General features: G+C 40.0%; 1 protein-coding gene across 2 annotated transcripts in view; it reads right to left on the minus strand.

Moving 5' to 3' along the window:
* Nucleotides 1-763: 763 nt before the first annotated feature.
* Nucleotides 764-26,494, minus strand: part of TNPO1 (transportin 1) — a 100,958-nt gene continuing 75,227 nt past the window's right edge. Inside the window, exons 16-24 of one of the 2 annotated variants that reach the window (XM_088443762.1) lie at nt 25,817-25,975; nt 25,449-25,536; nt 25,240-25,338; nt 13,464-13,559; nt 7,470-7,545; nt 6,500-6,599; nt 4,560-4,634; nt 3,209-3,352; nt 764-2,552 (exon numbers count right to left, since the gene is read on the minus strand). In XM_088443762.1, the coding sequence (XP_088299888.1) occupies nt 3,245-3,352; nt 4,560-4,634; nt 6,500-6,599; nt 7,470-7,545; nt 13,464-13,559; nt 25,240-25,338; nt 25,449-25,536; nt 25,817-25,975 (801 nt within the window). In that variant the 3' untranslated portion in view covers nt 764-2,552; nt 3,209-3,244. Of the gene's footprint in view, nt 2,553-3,208; nt 3,353-4,559; nt 4,635-6,499; nt 6,600-7,469; nt 7,546-13,463; nt 13,560-25,239; nt 25,339-25,448; nt 25,537-25,816; nt 25,976-26,494 lie in introns of those variants that run through there. The other variant, XM_088443763.1, reaches the window with a different exon arrangement.

Raw genomic sequence — 26,494 nt, forward strand, 5'->3', positions numbered from 1 at the left:
TACTTTCGCCAATGTAAGGTTTAAAAAAAAAAAAAAAAAAAACCCAAACTAAAATTTAAGTGTGTGTGTGTGTGTGTGTATATATATATATATATATATATATATATATATATATATATGTATCACAGAATTCAATAGTAATAAAAGTGCAGACATTTATAGTTGTGTTTACATTTATGCTCCATTTTCCCACAAGTTGTTTGAATATTGCTCCAAAGGGAAGTAATAATTAAAAAAAAAAAAAAACTATTATTATCGAATGGTTACACAGTTCAGAATATGTGCTGCGGATGTAGTAGCACTGTCCACTCTCTAAGCATCTGCCTAAATTGCCATTGTATCAGGCATCATATTAAAAGACCACTTGTCTCCTGTTACCCTTCAAGGTTTAGTGCAATAGATCTCACTTCAACAATTCGACAAAAGAAATAAAACCATGCAAATAAGGGAACATTTAACGTTACAAAATTGATTACAAATGTCTGATTCGCAAAGCGAATTGAGGAACAGAGAACATAGAAAAATGGCTATGGCTTAACTTTGCTTGCAAGGTTTATAATCTGCTCTAAGAAAGTGGCCGCTTCACCTCTGACCTGCAGAGTTTACGTATCTCCTAAGATTTTTCTTTATCATCATGGGATACCTTTGAGGCAATCTGAATTAATAAAGACATGCACTTGTACATTGACACCTCCATTAAGAGTGCCAGTTAGATTTTTCACATTCACGGTACATAAGAAAATACACATGGAAAAGAAAAATAAAAGGTTAAATTAATAAGGGTTTATTCACAGGAATACAAGTGAAGAAAAGCAACAAAAATGGCTGAACAAATGAAATGTGGGGGAAACAAAAAAAAAATATGAGGAGTGAGGGGTGGAATCCAAACCCAACTTTCATTTTGTAGCTATTTAGCTTGAACCCCCAACATGTCTGCGCAGGGTACAAAGGGCCACCAACATGCGCTATTAACAGTGCAGATACCCTGCACCCCATCTATGAACTTAATGGTATAGGATCATGCTTTGAAAAACATAACAAATAAATAAAAAAAGGAGATGGTAATATGTTGAAGTGGAAAATCAACAGTAAATTATAGCAATTATTTTTTATGTCTACAGTTTAAGTATGCGCCATCTAACACATATGCATCCTTTTAAACTGATCTTACTCCATGTAACTTGTAATCACTAGTATTTAACCATGCAAAAAGCACATCACACTGACAGCACAGCGGCAAAACAGTTTTGCACAAGTAAATCAGCTCTCCATATTGTGTTACAATACAATATTCTTTCTTAACCGACGCTGGAGATTTCTTAATCCTCTCCCCATCAGAGGAGTGCAATACAGTGTAGCAGGTCCCAACTGACAGGCAAAGGGCTAAGTGCTAACCGTATTCCGCAGCACTTATTAGATTTCCTTAAAATCAAATTTTGGAAAAACCTAAAAAAACAAAAACAAAAAAAAACCTTTATGCATATTTAATATGTAAACAAAAAAAATGGCGCATATAGGTAAGTGTTGGCCTATCTTATTGTGTGTGTGATACAAGCATGCTACTTAACCAACTAAATTAAGTAACTTTTAACCACTAAGAATCTTGGACTTTATAGTCCTAGACAAGAAAAAACCCTAATGACACTGTACTATGGTGCAAAGCACTTCACAGTCTCCTCAAAATTGAATCAAAATGCCTTGGTCTAGAATTTTGCCATTGCTTTTTTAAATTTTTTTTTTTTTTATTTTTTTTAAAAACCCACAAAACAAAAACCCCGCAAATTAATGCTCAGCAAAGGAGTGATTGTAAAAATGGAAAAAACAAAACCTAAAAAATATATTTATACTAATAAAGATTTTACAATAAACTAAAAACATGTTTTCAGCTTTAACTAGTTCCTTCCCCTTCTGAAAGAAAAAAAATAAATAAATATAAAAAAAAAAATACTAAATTTGGCATTTTGATGGAGTTCACTTTATGTAGTAGACCCAAAATTATTTAACAGGCATCTGAAGTGCAGACTGCAATTACGTGCTCTTAACACGCACAGCAAGCTGTTTTTAACTTTGCCAGAGTCATCTAGTTATGTCTTCATTTACATGCAAACACAGAACTCCCAATTAGTGGGATAGTTAGGCAACCCTTTGCTTAAAAATAAATGCAGTTTACTGCTATAATACCCATTCCTAAATTTTCCTCTGAAGTGTGCAAAAAAATTATTATCCTCTTACTCAACCCTCTAAAGTTCAATTTTAAGGTACTTATTTTAAGTACAATTCCCCATATATGTGCTGTTTGGCGAATTGAATTTGATTCTTCACATCCAGTGCAGAATTGTAAAGGAGACATAATTCCACCCACATAGGCTCCAGACGTTTAAACGTTTCCAAACATCGACTTAATACAGTGACGGCAACACCTCCCTCCCGCCCCTCCCAGTAGGCTTTGGGATTGTACTGTGTTTTCCTACTGGTTTGCCCTTCCCCCCTATAATAGGGTAGCATTTTCCCTGGGTGCAGAGGCTCTCCCGCTGTCTCCCAGACTGAAGGACCTACGGAAAACAAAAACAAAAGAACACAGAATTTGATCAAAATCAAAAATCCATTAGCTGAAAGATGCTATTAACACGCAAGAATTACGTCCCATACGCATTACAGTATTTATAAAAATGTAAAAGACGGTAGTAAAGCTTAACAGCTTGAGTAAGAGGGGCGGGAGACAAGTTCTTGTTGGCAAAATAAGGGTGTGTGTTTAGATACTCCCACAAACATTTTGTTGTCCCTAGCAGGGATTATTTTTTTTGTTTTTCAGCGTGTAATTAATGAAAAATACACATTTCAGAAGAAAAAAACACCACCACTACCACAGACAAGGAATTCAAGAACCTATTGAAACAAGACATGAGGGTATAATTACGAAGCAGCAGCCGTTGCATGCTGCCAGTTATCAGCGGATTGGACCACGAAATTTAAAGTTGCACTAAACTGCAAACAACGTCAGCCTTAAACTTAAAATTAGTGCCACTTTAAACCACAGAAAAGTCACTGTTTCGCAAATATAACTCATGGTGTCAAAAATTTTACTTGCTTCTTAGAGACTCCCCAGTAGCTTTATAAACAAGTATTCAAAGACGAGAGGAGATGAGCAACGGAGATCAAGGAATGGGAGAAACATTTTTATTTCACAGGAAATTTTATTTCTACTTACCCCTAACATTGAGACTGCAGCTTGAACACATCTAGGTTAAACTCCGTAATAAGCTGCAAGGCGTTCTTTGAGGGGTAGTGGAAACTGATCTGAGAAACGTCTCCAATTTTCATCCCCTACTTGGTTTTTAAATCCATGAAGAATCTACAAAAGTAAACCCGAAATTGGGTTGATTTACTTAAACAAAGACTACAGTAAAGATTGTGGTACAGGGATGAAAGATCTACAGTGCCTAGATAACCATTTGGCGTCTACCTATTGACCGATCGTGTCAAATGGTCGCCACATAAGTTTTCATGATTTTTAGAATTAGATTTAGGCACTTAGCATAGGAAACATCAACACCAATACTCCCCCTGGTGCCTACCCCTGACCGTCCCCTTACGCAGCCTAATCCTCTGCCATTTGTGAGTCATCCTTTTGACCCTGTCTACTTATTGCCTGTAGACCATTTGGTGTCGACTTACTGACTGTCTAAATACTGTAGAGATTTCAATCAAGACCCAAAAATCGCACAGGCGCTTCAAGGAATGGATCATATTATGCCTTTGTATACTTCCATCCATATAGTGGTGAATGCATATACTGTATTACAATATAACAAAAAGTAGCTTTCTACAAAGGCAGTCAAGCTTATGGTGCAAAAAACTTCTGCCAAATAACCAAAATTGCAGACTACATTGAACAGTTTATAACGAAGACTTGCTGACCTAAACAGAGGTTTGCGGCAGGTGGTGATCATTTATTAAGTTGTGTGACAACATCTGTCGGGTAATGCAGCAAAGATTGAAAACAATCCACTTTTGCCTAGCAATATTTTGTCTCCTCAGGACTTAACTTCATTGAGTAGTCTAGCAAATAAAATTCTATACAGGCAGATCAAGAAACCCAATTAATCTTTGGCAGCAAATTGCTTTCTTCTGCATGAGTAGAAAGAAACAAGCAGATCATGTAGTCTACATACAGAGGAAGGAGTCACTCTCCCTTTCTGAGATTTCACCGGAAATGGATTTAAAAAAAAAAAAGCTTAAAATCTAAACACTGTACTCTTGGCAGAGTAAGAAAAGGTCCTCCGAGGTCTTATTCACTTATACATTTGTGTAGCTCCCTATCACCCTCCTCCTGTTTATCATACGAACATATTTTGCAGGACTGAGCAAAAACGTAGATCAGATAAAAGGAAACAAGAACATACAATAAAATTGAAGATGGTCTGGTCCACTGGATCTTAAAATTGCTTAAAGCTTATGCTTCATCTCATGCGACAAGTTTTTTTTTTGCCAAGACACACTTTACACTTGCAGGCCTGAGGTTTCACTTCATTATAAAACATACAAAAAGTGCACTCTACCTTACAGAACATGTCTCGAAGGTCATCCTTTGGATTAATCCACGATGCAACGGCATCACAGAAAAATATAAAATCCTAAAAAGAAAGAAAATCAATTAAACCAAATTTACTTTGTGCATGGATTATTCAGTCAGGTTTGCAGCTACAATAAGTGCATCTTCTATGCAAGAATTCAGACTAAACAGTTCATTCAAATAAAAAGAAAAAAAAAAAAAAACACAGATGGGTTATCAATACAGAAATGATCTAGCAGGTTGTGAGTAGAGTACAAGCATATAAATCTAATATCAATTAACATAAGTACCTGATAAATTGGATAGATCGCTCAGCAAATGTGTAGGCAAATCAAATGTTTCTAATAAACGACAACTAAGAACCCAGGGCTCAAAGCATCAAATTGCCAGGGTTCTGTCCAAGGTCAATTGTTAACAAGTTCTTCCCTACATTACAATTAACACATTTTACAGGAAAAATCCTGAAGTCCAAATCATAAAGTAAATTTAGACAGTACATTGTAGCATCATGAGAATTATCTATCTTCATACATTAAAAACAAGATCTCAACCTTTATATCTCCTGCTTTACTGCTACAATTATAAATAGTATTTTCATCCAAGGACAAATGCTAAGAGGTTAGGATTATCTCATTTTGCAACCTGTTGGTCTGACACAAAAGCCAGACAAAAAGACTGGTTCTATTTTATATAAACATGAACGGTCAAGTTAGCTAAGTGAAATTATCAGACGGCAAGGAGACAAAATCACCATTGGCCACACAGATGATGTCATCGAGCTGCAGCATTTACATCCTGGCCCGATCAAAACTGCATATATAGTTGTGTGTGGAAACTGGGAGAAGCCTGAGAGAGATGCCCTTATAAATGTCCTTCTAAATGACTGCATTGTATTCTAGAGTGCCCTTACCTGTAAGGAGAATGGGGGTTAAGGAAGCATTCTATGCTGTCCCCAGTATACCTGGGAAGTCTGTTACACCCTTCCAAGCCAGTCACAGGCAAACTGTTACCTAGTGTAAGGTGAGTGTTTTTCTTACAATTCCTTTCCTATTTTGTTGAAGAATCCATAGAAAAACTGCACCTCAGGAGGTCAGAGTATTTTCATGTTGTTAGTGCTGCCGTTTTCACCCTGTTTTAGTCACTGACATCCAAGCCTATGTTAGCAGTATTGTCCCCAGAACCTCCACAATGCTAGGCAGCCTCACGAGGCAACCATGGAAAGGGGAGGGGGGGGGGGGGCGGGGTCTTTTACACCATCATCCCCACTCGTCGTCCCAACTCCTCATCCCACCCACTGCCAGGCGACCGCCAGGCAGGGGAGAGAACGGCTGCGATGCCCCAATGCCTGCAGTGTGCATTTGATGCAGGGTGGGTTCTGCTGTTTGAGCACCTCCGCTACCCACGATGCCCTTTGCTGGGCGGAGCCAGCACACTCTGGGAGCCCGGAGTTGTTAGAAAAGTGCCGGACTGAGCGCCTATCGAAAAAGTCCTTGGGAGAACAATTGTTAGTGTATGTACACATTTGCTGTGGTATAGACATCCCTGTCATTCAGGAAATACAGATGATCAAAAAGTACTTTCTGTAGCCTCCAGTGCCATTATAAAGAACTAATTACTACTAAATTTTAACTATTATTTACATCCTCCAGCCGCAATGAAGATCTAAGCTGCAGTTCAGACAGTTATATGCAGAGTAGGAAAATCTTGGAAGCAGATCTCCAATTTTATTCATGATGTGATTTGTTGCCTAGTTCTTCTGAACAGAACGGTCTTATAGAATTACTTGATGAATTGCATCTTTCCCATCAAAGTTCAGCCTTGCAGCACTAGGCCTACATTATGCAGCCTACTACAGGTACTGGATTGGTAGTTCATCCTTTCTGCTAACATTGAACGGATATAGGAAAAGCAATTCTATCGTCTCACCTGAACTACACCTGCAGGATTAACACTGATCATAGCACAAATTCCACGGAAAGCAGAGTCTTTCTCTTCATTGTCTCGGATGTTCCGTAAAGAAGTACACCTACAACATTCCAAATGGAAAGTATAGCAACTCTTAATTTTGTTATACCACAAAAGATCAATAAGTATATTGAGTAGTAAGGTATTAACATCTAAACTAAGCATGTCGATCATTTCACACACAATGTAAATTAAAAGCTACCCTCTACTATACTTTGAATTAATGAATACTCCAAGTACACTGCAACTTTACCGAAGAAATCTAATGTATGACACACTGAATCAGATAGAAATCTGAATCCATCATTATGTTAAGCTATATTGTATTGTATTATGGGAGCAAACTGACATATTTTATGCTCAATAGATATTTTGCCGAGATGCTGTATACATAGCCGCCAATGTAACCATTCTATTGTATGACATAATACATTGGCACGTAAAGTATGTGCATGCATCGTGTCTTATAAAACCTGAAATAGATGCTGCATTAAATGTATTTATTGCCTACACAGAATGGAAGCAGTCATTTTGTAGTCTTGGAGCTAGCAGCATCACTTTAAGGTCACTGGCTGCAGTCATGTGGAAATAGTCAAGGCCCACAAAATGGCTGCCTCAGTCTGTGTACGTAATGAGTACACTTCTTAAACAAGCTTTAAATCACAGCAAGCATGTGACAATCTTATCCCATGCTCCCATGCATCAATTAGTCATTAGGCACAACAGAGAGGATAACAGTTTACATGACAATGCAGAAAATAAAAATTAATATATAAAATAAAAACAGGGACAAAACCTAGGACAAGATTAGTCACATGGCTGACGATGACTTAGGATTGTGTAATAATTGACAAAAATAAAAGCTAAAAATGTGAACTGTAAAAGAAAACATGAAGAGAAATGAATTAAAAAAAGATTGAAGAATACACACCAGGGTCTTATAAACTGCTGTAGCATGGGGGCCACCTCTTGAGGACAAACGTAACCAAGACGACCAATTGTTATTGCTAAGGCAACGCAATCACGGTTATACACCACCAAACGCCAACCAAGACATGAGCAAATGAGGGGGGGAGGAGAAAAAATAAAGAAAAAAAACAACAAATAACTCAGAAACAGAAAACAGAATCTGTGTATGATAATAAACATAAGATATCACTAGTGTAGTTTATGAGCACCGCCTCCTCAAAGGTAGTGACACATGGCATAACTCTCAGAAGAGGGGGAGGTAAAGAGGGGAAAGGAGGGGAGGTGTGTTGGGGGGGGGGGTGGGAGTTAGGAATATAAGTGAGCGGGAAAGGAAATGAGAGAACACCTAAAAACACAGAGCCTACATAGAACGGCTTCCCCATCCTCAAATCAATTAATGGAATCTCCATAATGTAAAAAGTGATGGAAACTCCAAGGAATCATTGTGTAAAAATAGATTTTCTAAATTGTGGATAGGCCTACAAAGTCACTAGGAGCTAGTGACATCAGCGTGGCCCACGTCACCAAGTCTAATGGGGCCCATACATATGCGACCGATTGCTGCAATTTCCCAATGCCCCGAAGCCTGGGGCTTGGATGTCAGATTGGCTATTTCAGACCGAAAAACGATCGGGTTTAGCAAATATTAACATGCAGACTGTCCCCCAATTCACAACGGATCGTCAATCATCAATGCAGATTTTTATTGCCGATCGTCGGAATGGATCGGCGTTGGGGGATTGGGGGAATTGCGGCACTGATATGGGCCCCTAAACACAAAAGGGACAGATTACATCCGTATCAGTAGTAAATGGCAGACAATTTTTGAGAATGATTTTTGAGAATAATTTGACAAAGGTAACGTGCAATAACTAATTTGTAATAGCTGCACCTACTGTCAATAAGGATATAACAATAGCATACATCCAGTGTCTTCCTTTAAAACAGCAACCTGTTAAAATCCTACAAAAGCACTGGACTGGACCATACTTAAAATGCTGTGTGTTGTTAGGAACTATAATTTCTTGCCACGAGGACTTGAACACCCATGAGTCTTATTCACCAACATATACCCAACAGCCGATTATCAGAACAGAATAGTCATTCTCAACCTCAAGTTTTCCCAATAGGTCATGTTTTGAGGATTTCTGTCTGGAAGCAGGTGGGATAATTACGGACCCAGCAAAGTAGATTAACTCACCTGTACATGACTATAGAAATTCCCAAAACATGACCTGTTGGTGGTATCCGAATACTGGAGTTGAGAAAAACTGGAATGGAGCACTGAATAAATATCAAAGACCTAGCAACAACAAAAGCTGAAAGCGAAATACACTAATGCAAGAAGCGGTCTACAGTGAGTCACATCATATGTGACCATACAAAAATGTTAGGATTCATTAATCCAGTTGGTTCTCAAACTCGATCCTCAGGACCCCAAACAGTGCATGTTTTCCAGGTTTCCTCATAGAATCACAAGGGAAATAATTAGCTCCACCTGTGGATCTTTTAAAATGTGTTCCCGAGTAATGACTACAACTCTGCACCTGCTGGGTGACCTGAAAAACGTGAACCGTGTGGGGTCCTGAGGACCGAGTTTCAGAACCACTACATTAAACCACTTGGTTAAAAGCACTCTGCATGCATAGGCACACTACGTGAAAGCTGGGTAGCCTTTACATGTGAGTCAATGTAATCTGCCCTTCACACGAAGATAAACCCGCATTGACAAGTGCCCATGTGTATAGAGTATTTACGAAATGGATTAATGAACATTAAAGCGGCATACACACACGATTGTTACCAACGATATTATGAACGATTATCTGTCAGATTTTTTAAAGTGTAATGAACGATTTTTTGAACTACAATTTTTGTAACTTCCCTTAATGAAAATCGCTCAGTTGGTCAGTCAGAATGAACTACAAACGGAAACACACATGAACGATAATCGTTCATCGTCATAACGCTTTTTTCAACGATTGAACGATATAGTTAAATTGTTTAAAAAAATCGTTACGTGTGTATGCATCTTAACACTTTTGAATGTCCACATACGAGTTTAAGATCGTACCGCAGACCGATTTTTAAAAATGCTTGCATGTAATAGGCTTTAGTGTATTTAGCATATAGCTCTTGAATAATAAACCCTGCGTATACAAGTTCTAACATAGAAATAAGTTTTGCAATGTAGTTACAATTACTTATTCACTATAATAAAGTCAGTATTACGTATGCAAATTAAAAGACTGATTTATCAGCATAGTTTAAGCAGATTTTTGCTTTAATTCTTTAAAACAGTGTTTCTCAACTCCAGTTCTCAAATAGCACCAACAGGTCATGTTTCCAGATATCTTTAACCATGCACAGGTGAGTTCATTATTTTGCTGGGTCCATAATTATTCCACAGAAATCCTCAAAACAAAACCTCCTGGGAAAACGAGAGAGTTGAGGTACACTGTTTAGGCCATAAAAGCAGACTCCATTTAATGTGAAGTTTTAACTCTCAAATACCCCCCCTACTGTGGTACTCCGTAATAGGTCATGCTTAATATGAACACTGCTAGAATGTGGTGACAACAAAGGAATGCATTTTACAGACGTACTGAGGGGAGCTAATATCTGCTGTACAAATGCATGGAACCACTAGGAAGAGATTTCCGTGGAAATTACTTAAATGCAAATGCTTTAAAGGAAACACAAAAAAGAGCAGCTATCTTTCACAACACATAGTTGCATTGCAAGAGTGCAAAATGTGAGGGCAGTATTACAAATCTTTAAAGGATTTATTTGAACGTTTTAATTTCAAATTTTAAATCTTTGAAATCTGTTCAAAGAGGCAACAAAGTGTTTATACCGAGGTTCAAATGTGTTTTTCAGGTGTTCGCTCTGACACAGATGGTTAATAACTCCAGACAAGAGAAAATGGGAGGGAGATGTTGGAAGAATAGTATAAAAAAATCTATAAGCAAACTAAACAAATACTGAAAACTCAGCAGATTTGTATAGAAGCAGAATAAAACAAAACCTATGTTCAGGTGACAAACTATGCAACATTCTCATTAAACAGGCATTTGTGAACAGTCTGATGACAGCATGCAATAAAAGCAGAGGATGTGCTTTCAGTTTAAAAGCTCAGTGTGGGACGAGTAACCAAGCAAAAAACAAATAAATCCACAACTGTACTGTTCAATTACTGATCTCTTAAGCATGGTACACAGAAGACATTCCTGGACCATGGTTGACCAATGTAAAAATAACATTGGCCACCCATAAACACAGAATATATATTGTTCAATTGCCACATCCAGGAGCATGCCGTCAGATCGTTACATCTGCTGTGCAGACCAGCAGATGTGACAACCCAGATTTCGGCGGTCGGGAGCGTGCATTCACATGGTAACTCTTTGCAGGACAGATGCAGTACTAGTATTAATGGTGCTCCATGTTTTCCAGCTCCACAAACTTAATTAGCCTAGGTTTGGCCAATAAAAACACCCCGTTCCAGATTAGCTCCGCACTTTTGCTCCAGTCGTTAAGCTAAAACCTATATTTATACAATATATATGACAAATCTGTTAAGTACATTAAGAAACTGACGCATTAAGTTTAATTGCAATGTAGAAACAACACCTAGTTTTTTTTTGTTTTTTGGAAACACGGTAACACAATAGCAGAGAGCAATGTAATACCGGTTATACTAAACTTTAGTGGAATATAGGGCATGATTCAGATTTGGGAAAAGAGTAAGAGCAAGGAACTGTGCATCTTGGTAAAACCATGTTGAACTGCAGGTGGGACAGATGTAAAATGTCCAGAAGGATTTAGATTTGGGTGGAGCGTGTTTTAGCTGAAATCTAAATAAAACAGAATCAGGCCCACAGTTTTTAGCTCTATTACTAGGATATTTGCTTTGAGGATCAATCTCTGTAGCAGTGTAGCACTACCCCAAACACCAAAAAAAAAACCTGAAACACTGAAGCTCATTTAAAAAGGCGGCAATATTTTTTTTACATTGCAGTAATCAATTGGCGCCCACTGTTGCAATTGAATTGTTTTGGGTGCCCATTAATTATTGTGCTCTTCTTAGCCAATTAGACCGGGTGTAGCCGTGTAAAACGCCCATAACCAGGGCTTAACGAACATATCAGCTCACCTACTCAGGAAGTGGTGAGCAGAAATGCAGGTGTAGCGTCTGTTTGCGCACCAAAGAAGCAAAAATTTAAATTGCTCCATTGGGCGCCCGGCACTACCAGCTGCTGGCAAAAACAATTGAACCACCCCCTCAGTATTTAGAAGACTCGGGACATTCGTAACCGGCCAGGTAAAAATTATCAGATTCTAAAAAGAAAATAATTGTACTAAAGCATACACTAATAATTCTGTCAACCTTGATAATCCAGGAAAGTGTACAAAATATTTAGTTTCAAACAAAATCCTCATTCTTTTTTTTCTTTTTGCTGCATGTTTGGACATCCCACAATGGACTTTTAGCCAAAAAGTACATCACATTCAACATTTAAAACTGAAAATACAGAAAAAACTAAAATAAAACACTACAACAATAATATATGGACCCTTCTGGGTTTTTTTTCCCATTATATACAGGTATTTCCAAGAAGCTATATGCTTGTTCTACTTTTGTTTGGTATTTTTATTACAATTGCTATACATAGAAAAGGTTGTAGAAACACAATGTATTATGCCTAACAAAACCTACGTCATACATATTTAGTCAACCAGCCGATAAAATTACCCTGTAGTAATGAACAGTATCAGGCTTATGTAGAGACTACACAATGACCTGTAAGCAAACTCCTTTTTGCACAACTATAATACACAAATATTAGGATGGACCTAAAAAAAATATGTTTGTCAATTTACCAATTAGCATTTGAAGATTACACGCTTTCAACATGCAAAATGTACAAGCCTGTTTTATCACGCAGTCTTATGAAGAAGTGGTTTACTTTTGCAAGATAACAAATGACACAGTAAAGCTGTGCAACTGGCAGTCTCAAAACACTAAGTGCTCCATTAAATGTATCATAACAAAATCTATAATAAAAATCAATAAGCATTTTGGACAATTTCAAACTTACGCCATTAAATTCAAGAGAGACCAAGGCTTAGGGGTAAAATTTACTAACATGAGCGTTTTTTTTGGGAAGTGGAGATGTTGCCCATGGCAACCAATCAGATTCTACTTAACATTTAACTAGCACCTTCTAGAACAGTGGTTCTCAAACTGGGTCCTAAGCCACACAAGTCACGTTTTCCAGGTGACCCAGCAGGTACATAGGTGTACTCATTACTCACTGACACATTTTGAAAGATCCACAGGTGAAGCTAATTATTTCACTTGTGATTCTGAGGAGACCTGGAAAACATGCACTGTGTGGGGTGCTGAGGACAGAGTTTGAGAACCTGTGCTCTAGAAGATAATCGCTAGAATCTGATTGGTTGCTATGGGCAACATCTCCACTTCTAAAAACTCACGTTGGTAAATTTACCCCTTAATCTATGACAATGCACCCAGTCAGTGCTGTAAAGATCCTATGCCAGTTAAACTAAAAATACAATACATTTTGATTGCGAAACTGGAGACATAATTTCATCCGAAAATATGCTGAGCCAAAAAAGGCTCCTTAAGATCACAATGTAATACTATACATTTGGGTTATTGTAGTAAAAATAGAATAATTGCTACAATTATTTATATTATAACCGTTTAATGGAGAGTTGTGAAATCTGTCAGGGGTTTGTTCATATTTACTTAGAATACACTCGGGACATGGAGTAAGGAGTTGACAGTGATGTGTAAATGCAGAGGCTTGTAGACATTTGGCATATTTGAAAGCATGTGACATAAGCATGGCAGATAGAACAGCAACTCCAACTCTTCAGGAAATGAATGCGGTATCTGTGTCTTCCACAAACAGCTGGCAAGTGGTACCTGTATTCTCTAAGAGTGTCTTTGGTGTGTTGGGTCTGTTAATGATTTCTACTAGTTGGTGTAACACCATTGGAATATAAGGCTGCATTTCAATTCCTAAAAAACAAAACAAAGTTTCAGTCAAAAACAGTATATACAACTTTGACTACAAAAACATTTTATGCTCAAAGCAATACAAGTACTGTAATCCAATAAATAGCACAATTTCCACCCCTGTGAAAAATAAAATGTACAAAATGGAAGCCCTTTTACATCCAAAGCAAGTATTTCCTTCACTGAGCAGTTTTTATTGATAGCTCACAGTGCAACTGTATCAAATATGCAGGAATAACACAAATTAAAAGGTCGTTCTCTCCTTTTCTCTGAAGCTAATGCAGGACACAGACATTAATCTACAGTCAGGTGCATAAATATTGGGACATTGACAGAATTTTCAGATTTTGGCCTCTATTCACCACAATGGCTTTGAAATGAAACAAACAAGATGTGCTTTAACTGCAGACTTTCAGATTTAATTTGAGGGTAATTACATCCAAATCAGGTGAACGGTGTAGGAATTACAACAGTTTCTATATGTGCCTCCCACTTTTTAAGGGGCCAAAAGTAATGGGACTATCAACTCAAAAGCTATTTCATGGACAGGTGTGGGCTATTCCCTCGTTATTTCATTATCAATTAAGCAGGTAAAAGGTCTGGAGTTGATTCTAGGTGTGACATTTGCATTTGGAATCAGTTGCTGTCGACTCTCAATATGAGATCCAAAGAGCTGTCACTATCAGTGAAGCAAGCCATCATTAGGCTGAAAAATCAAAACAAACCCATCAGAGAGATAGCAAAAACATTATGTGTGGCCAAATCAACTGTTTGGAACATTCTTAAAAAGAAAGAACACACCGGAGAGCTCAGCAACACCAAAAGACTCGGAAGACCACAGAAAACAACTGTGGTGGATGACAGAAGAATTATTTCCCTGGTGAAGAAAAACCCCTTCACAACAGTTGGCCAAATCAAGAACACTCTCCAGGAGGTAGATGTATATGTGTCAAAGTCAACAATCAAGAGAAGACTTCACAAGAGTGAATATATAGAGGGTTCACCACAAGATGTAAACCATTGGTGAGGAAGACCAGATTAGAGTTTGCCAAACAACATCTAAAAAAGCCATTACAGTTCTGGAACAACATCCTATGGACAGATGAGACAAAGATCAACTTGTACCAGAGTGATGGGAAGAGAAGAGTATGTAGAAGGAACTGCTCATGATCCAAAACATACCACCTCATCAGTGAAGCATGGTGGTGGTAGTGTCATGGCGTGGGCATGTATGGCTGCCAATGGAATTGGTTCCCTTGTAGTTATTGATGATGTGACTGCTGACAAAAGCAGCAGAATGAATTCTGAAGTGTTTCGGGCAATATTATATGCTCATAAACAGTCAAATGCTTCAGAAATTGGACGGCGCTTCACAGTGCAGATGGACAATGACCCGAAGCATACTGCAAAAGCAACCAAAGAGTTTTTTAAGGCTAAAAAGTGGAATGTTATGCAATGGCCAAGTCAATCCCCTGACCTGAATCCGATTGAGCATGCATTTCACTTGATGAAGACAAAACTGAAGGGAAAATACCCCAAGAACAAGCAGGAACTGAAGACATATGCAGTAGAGGCCTGGCAGAGCATCACCAAGGATGAAACCCAGCGTCTGGTGATGTCTATGAGTTCCAGACTTCAGGCTGTAATTGCCTGCAAAGGATTTGCAACAAAGTATTAAAAAGTGAAAGTTAGATTTAGGATGGTTTAGTTTGTCCCATTACTTTTGGCACCTTAAAAAGTGGGAGGCACATATAGAAACCGTTGTAATTCCTACACCATTCACCTGATTTGGATGTAATTACCCTCAAATTAAATCTGAAAGTCTGCAGTTAAAGCACATCTTGTTTGTTCTGGTGGTGAATAGAGGCCACAATATGAAAATTCTGTCAATGTCCCAATATTTATGCACCTGACTATGTCCTGCACCTACAAGCAAAGAACGCTCCTTCCTATCCTAGTTACACAGCTCTCGCTGCCAGGGAGAACTTACAGATAACTGAGGGGTCTATTTACTAAGTTGTGTTAGGAGATAAAGTGAACGGTGATAAGGTACCAGCCAATCAGCTACTAACTGCTATTTTTTAAACACAGCCTGTGACATGGCAGTTAGGAGCTGATTGGCTGCTACCTTATCACCGTTCACTTCATCTCCTAACAAAGCTTAGTAAATAGACCACAAAGAGAAGCTACATCCATGATCCGCAAACCTACATAGATAAACCATAGCAATAAGGTTTGAAAAGGTGGGCCCTATGGTCTTTACAGAAAACTATAAAGGGGCCTATCCATAAGCAGACTTTCTGCACGATGTGACCAAAAACACGCTGGGTCCTTGCCGACCCCGACTATCTCAATCACATGACAAAATATAATATGTAGGCATCCTCACTCAATAATATGCTCCAGACCCCATCCCCATGACATAATACTATAATATGCTTCAGAAGCCCCCTTGTAATAATATGCTCCACAAACACCAACGCCATTCTCCTAGTAATATGCTCCAGCCCTCCCCCTCCAACAATATGCTCCAGACCCCCTCTCCACACATGTGCACTGAACAAGACTATGCCCCCCACCCCGCCCCCTCTTGTCTCAGCCTCACCGTTACCCAGATTCCCTAGCCGTCTCTTCAGCTTCAACCCAGTATACATTTACTTACTGACTGTCACACTAATCTGACAGTCATAATTGGCAGGCCGGCGCTGGCTCCTCCTCTTGACTTCTGTCGGTGTGCACGCTGCAGGGCAGGCTGCTGCGTTTGACTGTTTGTGCAGGGAAGGGCCGGAAGAGACGCGGAAGAGACGCTACCCTCCGGATGTTACTTTCCGGCGGGGAGCATCCTAGGGTAAGACAAGCTGTGCCGGAAATAGACGCACATGGAACTAGAGATGTCATTTCCAGAGCATGACTACGTACCCGCCGCCATTAAGATTTTATGGGAAACACCCACTTAATCATATGAGAGGGTGGGGTCATTATTATGGCTATTTAAAACCAGAAGGAATGCTTACCAGTTACACTTTGACAAAGGCAACCTGCCGAAGAGAGTTAGTGTGACTGGAAAGGACCGTGGCCGTTTGGGAACTCAGACAGGGATTGAGAGGCATCACATTGAGGTGCGCCAAATCCGGATTATAGGACCACTGATTTATGCCTTTACATCCTGCCTTGGTCTGAAGGCCCATTCTGGTACTCGGGCATTTTGTATGTGTGTGTATATATGTGTAATAAATTGTTTAAGAATTACACTATGGGATATCCCTTCTTCTAAATATCTTTGAAGGTACAAATGACCAGCATAGAACTATCAAAGAGATTTTATCAGACTGGAAAAATGAAGGGAGACGGACATTCTAACCCTAGATGCGAGTAGGAATATTACAATTCCACTTAAGTTATGGTTCATGCTCTTTCTTCTCTTGGAGGAATAAGAAAGAAAATTAGGAGGACCCTCAGTGTTTATGGACTATCTTACAGCTGTTTCAAGTGTGTGGACATTTATGTAATGATCGGTACCCTAAAGGATACTGCGCTTGGTATTTTTACTCGTGTAAGGTTTGTATATGTGGTGAGAACAACATTCTTAAGCTGCATACACACATACAGATTTTCTGTCCAATCATCCAACTAGTTGGTTGGTTGGAATGAAAATCTGGAAAGGTATGAAAGCAAATTACAATCAGCAATTTGCTTCCAAACGCCGGAAAATGGACAAAAACTGTTTGAACAAATTGTTTAGATCAAACATTTAATAAACTTGTCTGACGACCATTTTCATCTGTTTTCTGGCATTTAGGAGCAAATTGCTGATCATTTACTCCCAGACATTACCAGATTTTCATTCCAACCATCTAGTTCAGCGATTCCCAACCTCAGTCCTCAAGGCACACTAAGTGTCCTGGTTTTAGTGATATCCATGCTTAGGCACAGATGGTTATATAAAAAAAAATAATTAAGTTACCTGCGCTCAACTATGGCTATCCTTAAAACCTGGACTGTTAGTGTGCCTTGAGGACCGTGGTTGGGAACTCCTGAACTAGTTGAATGGTTGGACAGAAAATCTTTACGTGTGTATACACCTTAATGGAGCAGCATTTTCCAGAATTTTGGGAGCGCAGAATTTAACCTGTTCTTTAAAAATGCACTGCAGACAGGTTGGAGGCGGAACAGTCCGTGATGACTGACGACTCCGCAAAGGCTTATAGGGGGGGGGCTGCTGTAGGTGGGCATGCGCAGCAGCTCCCCCGTCGCCCATGTTTTTAACTACAGCAACACTGCCTGATTGGAGCAGAGCTACGATCGCAGCAGCCAGGCCGGCTGATCAGAGAAGGGAGAATGAAGATCAGCCACACAGGTACCGGATGGGCTACATAATATATGTATTTGGGCCCACACAGTCAGGCCGCATAAAATGTTTATTTGAGCCGCATGCTTTAGACTGACCAAACAGTCTAATAGGTGACCATTGACATAATATAAACAGTCTTAAAGGAGGCCTCTGTTTCTATCCACACTATCCCCAAAAGGTAGCAGTCTTTGGAACCGAAGAGGTGGCTTTACAAGGGACACTTAAGGTGGGATCCACCTTAGGCAGTTATTCAAATTTCACAGTATTCTCGTTCGAGTATAAAGGGTCCTCCAACTGAGCAAGCGGAAAGAAAAAAAGGTTTCTTTTTTTTTTCTTTCAGAATTTAGATTCCCTCCAACACGCAGCGCCTGCCTGACAGCATGCCCTAAATGTCACACCCAGTTTCCTACTGGAGTCCCATTTAAAGCAAGAGAAAACCTGTTTGTCATAGAGCCCTCCGTCATCTTTCCCTAACTTAGAAGGAAAGCTCAGTTAGACGCCATCAAAGAATGCAGAATCCCCATAAACAATTGCTTCCATAGCCTAGAAGTGGTGATGGTCAGAATAATCTGAACTAGTTCCCATGCAGCCAATGGTTGATATAGGAGGGGAATGAACTTTTGTATTTTGCCGGTAAATGTAAAGTGCTGAAGCTCCAGTCACTACACCCTAAAGTATCTAGCATCTCCCAATGGATGAATTAGAAAAGGAATTAATCTGCATCAGGTCATCATTTTGGCTACTATTGTGTAAAACCAAGAGGAGAAGAAAAAAAACAAAACACTTCACGGCCTGCATGATACCCAAGTTTGTAGCTTGGATTCCTTCTGATGAAGGGCAAAATTATAAAAGGCAGAAATAAATGTTGGCAGTGTACACAATCTCAGACTTATCACAGTATGCGATTTACGAAACCCCAATTCTCTTAGGTGATCCTCCTATCACATTGCCCGATGGGTGAGCGCCAGATACCTCTCTTCCTTTTTTTCTTCTTTATTTTCTCATCTTTATTTGTGTAAATTGTCTGCTCACGTATTCGAGCGTTGTATATTTACCTGGTTATTACACAAGTCTTGAGCTACATGAGTGCTTGTACATTGTGTATGTCTTATGCTCGACTATTTTCTAAAATCTGCTTTCTTTTTGTATTTTATATGTTTGTTACTTTGATTATGCAATGTGCGCTTTTGAAAACTATAGCTATAGCATGTCTATTGTATAATATTTCTCAATGTAAACGCTGGTTATGTTATGTTTGACCTATACGCATACGTCTTACTATTTTGTGAACTGTTTTTTTTTTTTTTGTAAAAACAAAGGGAGAGTATTGTTTAAACAAAAAAAAAAAAAATTACCTTGGTCAACTCTCTTTCTTCGAAGTCTATAGGGTCCACAGGAAGACATTGGGGTGTAGGTGGGAACTGGAGGACCGGGCACCAACAGCAAAGCTTTTCAATCCGGTGATGCTCTGGTTCTTCCGCCTATACTCCGCCCATAGACTGGGGGCACTTCAGTTTTGTAACAAGCCCCAGGCAGGAGCAGGATAGGAGAGAAGAAAGACTGGTACACTGTGGAATCACACTCACACAGAGAAGGAAACAAGTGACCAGAAGAAACCCATAAAAGCTAGGAGCTTCAGGGCGAGTACCCTATGGACTTCGAAGAAAGAGTTAACCAAGGTAAGTTTTACCCATAACTCTCCTTTTCTTCTTCAGGGTCCATAGGGCTCCACAGCGAGACATTGGGGATGTCCCAAAGCAGTTGTTCTAGGGTGGGAACGCTCGGGAAAGCTCCTGAGCTGATAGGAGAACCCTATGCCCGAAGGAAGCATCCTGTAAGGCAAATGTATCAAAGGCATAAAACCTAAGAAAAGGAGAGTCCGGTGGGCGGGGCACCTAGAGTGGCCGCTGTTTACATGGACTCCAGACCTTGCTAGTTTTAATTGATAAAAAAAAAAAAAAACATCGGGCTTCTACCCTAAAAGAATACCTTTAGTTGAATACCTCAGCTATATTAATACTTTAGCAAGAACTTTGACCCTATTCTTAGGTCTGGAGTCACTCTCTATGCACTGGAGTCAAGCCTACAAGGAGTACGGCTTGTATGACCGCCCGTAGCCATCTTTGGGCGCGAAAACTGGGATTAACTGAGAATTTCTCCCTTTCACTCCTCTACTTCTAGCTATGAGCTGGTGTGATCGGTGGTCCTGGTGGTCGAGAGTAGTACCTCTGTGCAGCCTCCGACGCCAGATCACACATCAGGTTGCCTTTTCCTACCGGTGGGGGCCGGCTAGAATCTCCACTCGACTGTCTGGGTTTCGGTCCTCCTCCTGGAACTGGTTACTGGCGGTGCTGCCCGCAAAAGATCTGTCCCCCCTGCACCGGGCATACATACCGTGCGGCCGTGCCTCCTGCATCTGGGAACGTGGCCATCATCGGTAAGGTGTTTTCTGGAGCTCTCATACCTGCGGAACTCTGACTCACCTTACACTGCCAACGAATAGTGACTTCTGTACCCTGTTGGTCACTCCAGTTTGTCTGGAGCTCCTGGGCTGCTGAACTACCTGCCCTGCGACTGTCTCCAGAGTGCCGGTTTCCCTGCCTCTACCTCCCGCTGTGGTCTCTCTCCGTGGTGCCGGTCATCCCCGCAGAGATCCAAGAGTGAAGTGCGACACAGCCCTTCTGCTTACCTGAACATATTCTGCTGCCTGAGGTCGGGGGATCGTGACACCTCGGGCTCGGTGGCTGGTCTTCAGGCATGATCTGCAGTTGCCTATCGCTTCATCAAAGGGAGCTCCACGGCTGAGTGTGCCTGCGTCCTTGCACGGTTTGCTGAAGCCTTGCCCCTGCTTTCTCCCTTGGGAACACCTTCTGTCATTTCCCAGCTGAGTGGTCTGTCTGCCAGGCTTCCTCCACCAACTCTTTAGGGACTGGTGGCTTTGTATCTCTCCCCTGTCTGTTCCCACTCTCTTGCTCCCTTTTTCCTTTTCACCTCTCTTCTAATTTCTTTGTCCCACCCTTACCCTACCTGTCTTTCCCCTCTTGTCTCCTTTTTTTCCTCTTTGAAAAAAATAAAAATAAATACATTTTATTTTATTGACAAATTAAGATATCTCATTTTGCATCTGGAGACAGAAGAGTTGTGTTTTACTTTTATTTAATTTAGTGTGATTCACTATTCAGATTGCATACTGTGTGTGTTTGTTTCACTGTGATTGCACTGCTAAATTCTGCTGCAACACAAGTAGTAATTCAACAATATTACTACATAGTATTTGATTGAAGGTCTCTGTAACTGTGCGCCTTTTCCGGATATATTGACTAGAATTTCCTTATGTGAATATATCGTTGAATATTGCTGTAGCCCTGCCGTCTAGCACTTTGTGGGATCTATCCCTCCCCATCTCCTTTGTTTTACCAGCAAAAGGATGTCACATTTTCAGAATTTGATGCTACAGCGCTCGCTACTCAATTGGCGTTGGAATTATCGAAGACCCTGATACCCTACCTAGATAATTGGTTTAATAGTTTGTAGTCTCTTATAGACCCTTGCCCAGTCCCATTGAATGCCCAAGCCCCTTGTCCAGCTATTCCAATTCAGTTACAAGGTAACTCCGAGTTTCATTCATCTGCCCACTTTGCTTGAACTTTGAGTCTGTAACTATGCCTTCATACCTTTCTCAGGATACCGGTGCTAATTTTGCCCTGCCATCCTCCCAACATTTAGTATTAAGTAGTTTTGAGGGTAGCCATGCTTCTTAATCTTTTACAATTCCAGACCTACATCACGAGGGGCGTTATGTATCAACGTATATGCTGCACACTCCTTACCCCCATTTACATGTGACTCCTTACCCCCATTTACATGTGGACAGTGGGTTGTTGTATCTGTTTATTATGAAGAAACCTGCTCCAAGGCTACAACTATTCACTTCATTTTTATATGGGTGCTCTCTGCCCCGCACTGTTAATCTGCCTCCACATTCTGTCTTGATACTCAGCCCTCTCGTTGCCCCAAGCCCCCCCATTGTACATTTCATTATTGTTTCTGAGCACCGTTGGCTTTGTCACATGAATACTGTGTAAACACTTTGTTTTATTGGCCCGTCTACCAGTGAACGGCCTCAGCAAGATTCTTCCAACGATCCCATGATTTAAATGCATTGCTCTGTGTTCCACAGATTATTTTTAAATGAGAAATGCAACAGAAATAGTCTGATTCGGTCTGACGAGTAATTATATTTTTCCTATTCCATAAATGTTGTTTAACTGAGATCATTTTTTTGTATATTACAGAATTAGTCTGGCATTGTTATTCTTTAAACATAATATAAATAGCAAATTATGTTTAGATTATTGGTCTAGTATTCTCTTGGTACCATTTTCATTACTTTTAAGCAATATTTATTTTTGCATATATTGCGGCTTTATTATACTGTAACAGAATGCAAACTAAATACTTATAGCATTATCTATCTATAATAGTGTCTCCTACTAGTTCTTTTCATATATATATATTTCACAATGTTTACTGTAAGGTTTCAAGGGATGGAGACTGCTACCCAGCAGCTACTTCCCACATTATATTTTGGTTGGAAAAATTAGAAAAAGTAGTGGTGAGGCTGAACATTAAGTGCATTTATTATTTTGTAGTTTTCTCTAGTGAATTTCCTTATTGTATTTAGAGATATATATATATATATATATATATATAGATATATATTCATATTATTTTCCCTTTCTTTTATCTTTTCTAGGACCTCTGCCCAACTCTCAATGGCTTTTGCCATCCAGGCCGTAGCCCTAGCAGGACGAGTAATAGCTCCTGTAAGAGTATATAGATTTATGACAAGCTTCTATACGTCTATATGTAGTCTCCTTCAAGGAGGTTGCAGTATGAATGGGTAAGGCATTTTTAACCAGACGTGTTACGAGTATCCACTGTCGGGGGAAGTTCCCGTTTAGTACAATCAGTAGCTGGAAGAGGGTAAAAGGAGCTGAACCTTTTACCGGGCATATTCCAAGCTTCACTTATGTGATCAGATAGCTGGTCAGAGTGAGGAAACTCTGGTAAAACAATCTTTTGTCACTTAAAAAGTGTGTGTTTTTCGTAGAAGCAGGTTCATCCTCTTCTATTTTAGAATAGTTTTAACAGCTCTCGCAAGAGCAGGTATATTTAGTTTTGAGGGGGGCTCCTTTTCTCCTGAGACGGAGTCAGAGTGAGAGAGATGTGCATCTTCTGTATCTCCCCAGATATTTCGGAGTCAAATAACTGTGTGGATTGGCAAGATATAGTATGTTTAGTAACGTAAAGGCATTTTTTTTTGCAGCATTTGCTGAAAAACCAGAGAGGTATTACCCAAACAAAGGATTTGCAAGGAGTACCTGCTGTGGCCATCCCATAGGGGGAGCGACCATAGGGACGGCTACTTGGTCCGCAAGTTTTGCCAGCATTTGTGAAAAGACAGCCCAGGGTGGGTCCTGAAAAAGAGATGCCATGGCTGATGGGCCTGGGGCTGTGTAACAATTAATAGAGAGACCATCCGGAATGAGGTAGTCTGTGGATAAGCCCACAGAACAAGACTTACAAGACACCAGAGTAGGAGGAGCAGCATCAGGCTGCTTGTTATTTTATCATCTGCCAGCCACAGCCACAAAATGGCTGCCGCATGTCTCAGTGGAATGGCACCCTGGACTGGGGGAGGGGCTGCAGGGAGAGCGCCTTCTCCCCTTGCTGACATTAATCACCGGGTCCCCTAGCCTCCTTACATACGCCCTGCGCAAGTATGTTATATGCCCCGGTGGTCTAGTAGAGTCGTGGGCGCACCAGTGTCCACATCCGCGCCTCCGGTCTGTCTCCTGAGACCGTAGGCAAGACTGTGCAACAATGCGGGTCCGCGCGAACGGGGTTCTGCCTTACCTGTCCCCTGAATTTCGGGCTGCAGACTGGGGTCCGAGAAACCTGCTAGCTAGTCCCTCTCTGAGCCCCGCCGGGAGTATCTAGTACAGGCTTGGAGTCACCACGCCTCGGAGGGGTGATGAGGCGGCAGCACAGACGTCTGGAGGACAGTCTGGTGCTGCTCGCCCGTTATAGTAAAAAAATAGAAGTAAATTAAATCATAAAATAAAAGCTTGGGCTACTTAATGCAGCCCCGTTATAATGGTGGCCCAGCTCCTGTCGGCATCAACGAAACTGAAGTTCCCTAGCAGACAAGCTAGCATCTTTAGCAAAGCGTCCGTTTCTAAAAAGAGATAACCCTAGTAAGAACTGCGTTGTTGCTGAAAACAACTCTTTAAATGAGTTTCAATTTTTCACAAAATAAACTAAAGAAAAAAACTAAAATAATCATTCATAGAAATAAAAGTAAAATTTTAAGTCACATAACTGAACGGTGTATAAAAATTTCATCAGTTTCAGAATGGGGTAATTTTTAATAATTTTCCTAGTAATGAACAACAGGTCAGATTAGCAGAAAAAAAAACCTGCACTGTTACAACTAAATGTAATTAAATCATTTTATGGTAAAGTACCATAAAATGACTCCATGAAAAACTTAAGCATATAACTCAGTCCAGAGACCGCTAGCAGATTCAGAGATGAGGTACGAGGTAATGCTGCACAGCCAATTCATGAAAGAGACTAAAAGGCATATTTCATTCACAGAAGAGTCAAAATTCCCTTTACTTGCCTAAAATGAGCTGTGGGAGCTACAACTGACAGGAATATTTTCTTGCCTCACGTACGCTCATATAAATTTAGAGACTGATGTCAACATGCACTCATATTTCTGGCACTGCAAGTAGGACATGTACACAGATAATGTAAGGTCTGATGCAATACAAAGAGCAAAGATGACACTTATATCCATATAGACAAGATGGAATACAACGATTATCGCACTGCATAAATATTCGGATTAGCAAAGGCGTCCGTAAGCAGCAAAGGTAGAAAGAGGTGTTACTCCTAGTCGGTCTGCTACTCCAGTTTCTAACACAATTCAGGACGTACCAAACCCTGAAAACGATCAGCTATCATTTTAGAAACACATTTTAGTTTTATTCTAAATTCCAGACACGGTGGTCAATTTAGAAAGAATATACAGTGCTTTCAAGAGGGGAGTATAGATTCTTAGACAAAAAAAGAAAATAGAGAGAGGTAAGTGACTCTCTAAAGATCCTATGCTGGTCCGTTTGCTCCAACTAAGAGGAGTAGTACTTCTACATTACATGCGAGTCTGCACCCCAAATTATGGAATTATTATGGCATACAGCCAATGGGTGAGTTTATTACATTTGATAACTCATGAAAAGGACAAAACAAAAATAAACCTACCCATTTGTATAGAGATTTCACCGATTGCCCAGGTAGCATTGTTGCACACAGAAATTAATTCTGGGTTTAAATTTGTTCCTAAAATGGGCATGAAGTCAGCTAAAGTAGGAAAATAGAAGTGTACAGGTTAATTACATTTATCAAACTATTTCACAGCTACATGACATTAAGGTAAAATATAAACACAGAGCATTAAGTTGTATACGCACCGATACAAGACTTGACATGTTGAAAACAGGCCTTGGTCAGATCTCCCAACAAAGCAAAAGAGCTCTGCCGCACCTCTGGCATTTTATCCTATGGAGAAAAGAAAAAACAGTATTTGCAGATTATATTACATATATAATACATTACTCAGTGTTGTTGCACACTATTAAGCCACTCTTACCACAGAACATAATGGAACAGTACAGAACTATGGATGTAAATGTTTATACAGAAACACCCCTCACCGCTACCTCTATGCTGCACCACTGAAAGATGAAGTGCACTACTTTGTTATTCTGCATTTTCCCTGTGGGGTAAACCAAAGTTTTTCAGTAAAATATATATGGTTAAATTCAACCATTTAAATTACCTGCATGCATTGGTACATTAAGGTAAGAATGTTGCTCCGTGCCACGAGTTGTTCAATGTTACCACCAAGGCCTTCGGCCAGTCCACTCAGTAAATCTAGCGCCACAATCATGAAATCTTTATCTGGAGACTCATACTGGTCTGGCTGAGCATTGTGCATCTGAAATGAGGAGTTTACACAAAAGTTTCATCTTGCTATAACCAACCAACACAGAATTTTATAAAAATGTGACTAGAGGCAAATACATCATATATTGCTGGAACGATTTTGTACAGTTACTTCAAATAGTACAATTTAGGAGCCAGCTGTGGGGCAGAAGGACCTGAACCGCCCACTGGATATGTTCCTGCAAGGAGACTGGCGATGGTGCCACAAGAAGGAGAAGGTCCAGGTAAGGGAATATCCTGGCCGCCCTCAAGCCGCAGGACAGCCGACATCACAGACATTACCTATTTGAAAATATGAGCATCTGTTGGCAATCCAAAGGGCAAGGACCAAAACTGCTGATGCTACGGAAGGACTGCAAAGAACAGGAAGCACTGATTGTCCTCCCAGATGGGAATATGTAAATAAGTGTCACTGACATCCAGAAACACCATTAATCCCCTGGCTCCAAGGAATGCATGACTGACTTAAGATATTCCATCCTGAACCTGGGTACCCTGAGATAGACTAGGT

The sequence above is a fragment of the Taudactylus pleione genome, unplaced genomic scaffold (assembly GCF_031769625.1).
Source record: "Taudactylus pleione unplaced genomic scaffold, aTauple2 ptg000333l, whole genome shotgun sequence".
NCBI lineage: Eukaryota > Metazoa > Chordata > Amphibia > Anura > Myobatrachidae > Taudactylus > Taudactylus pleione.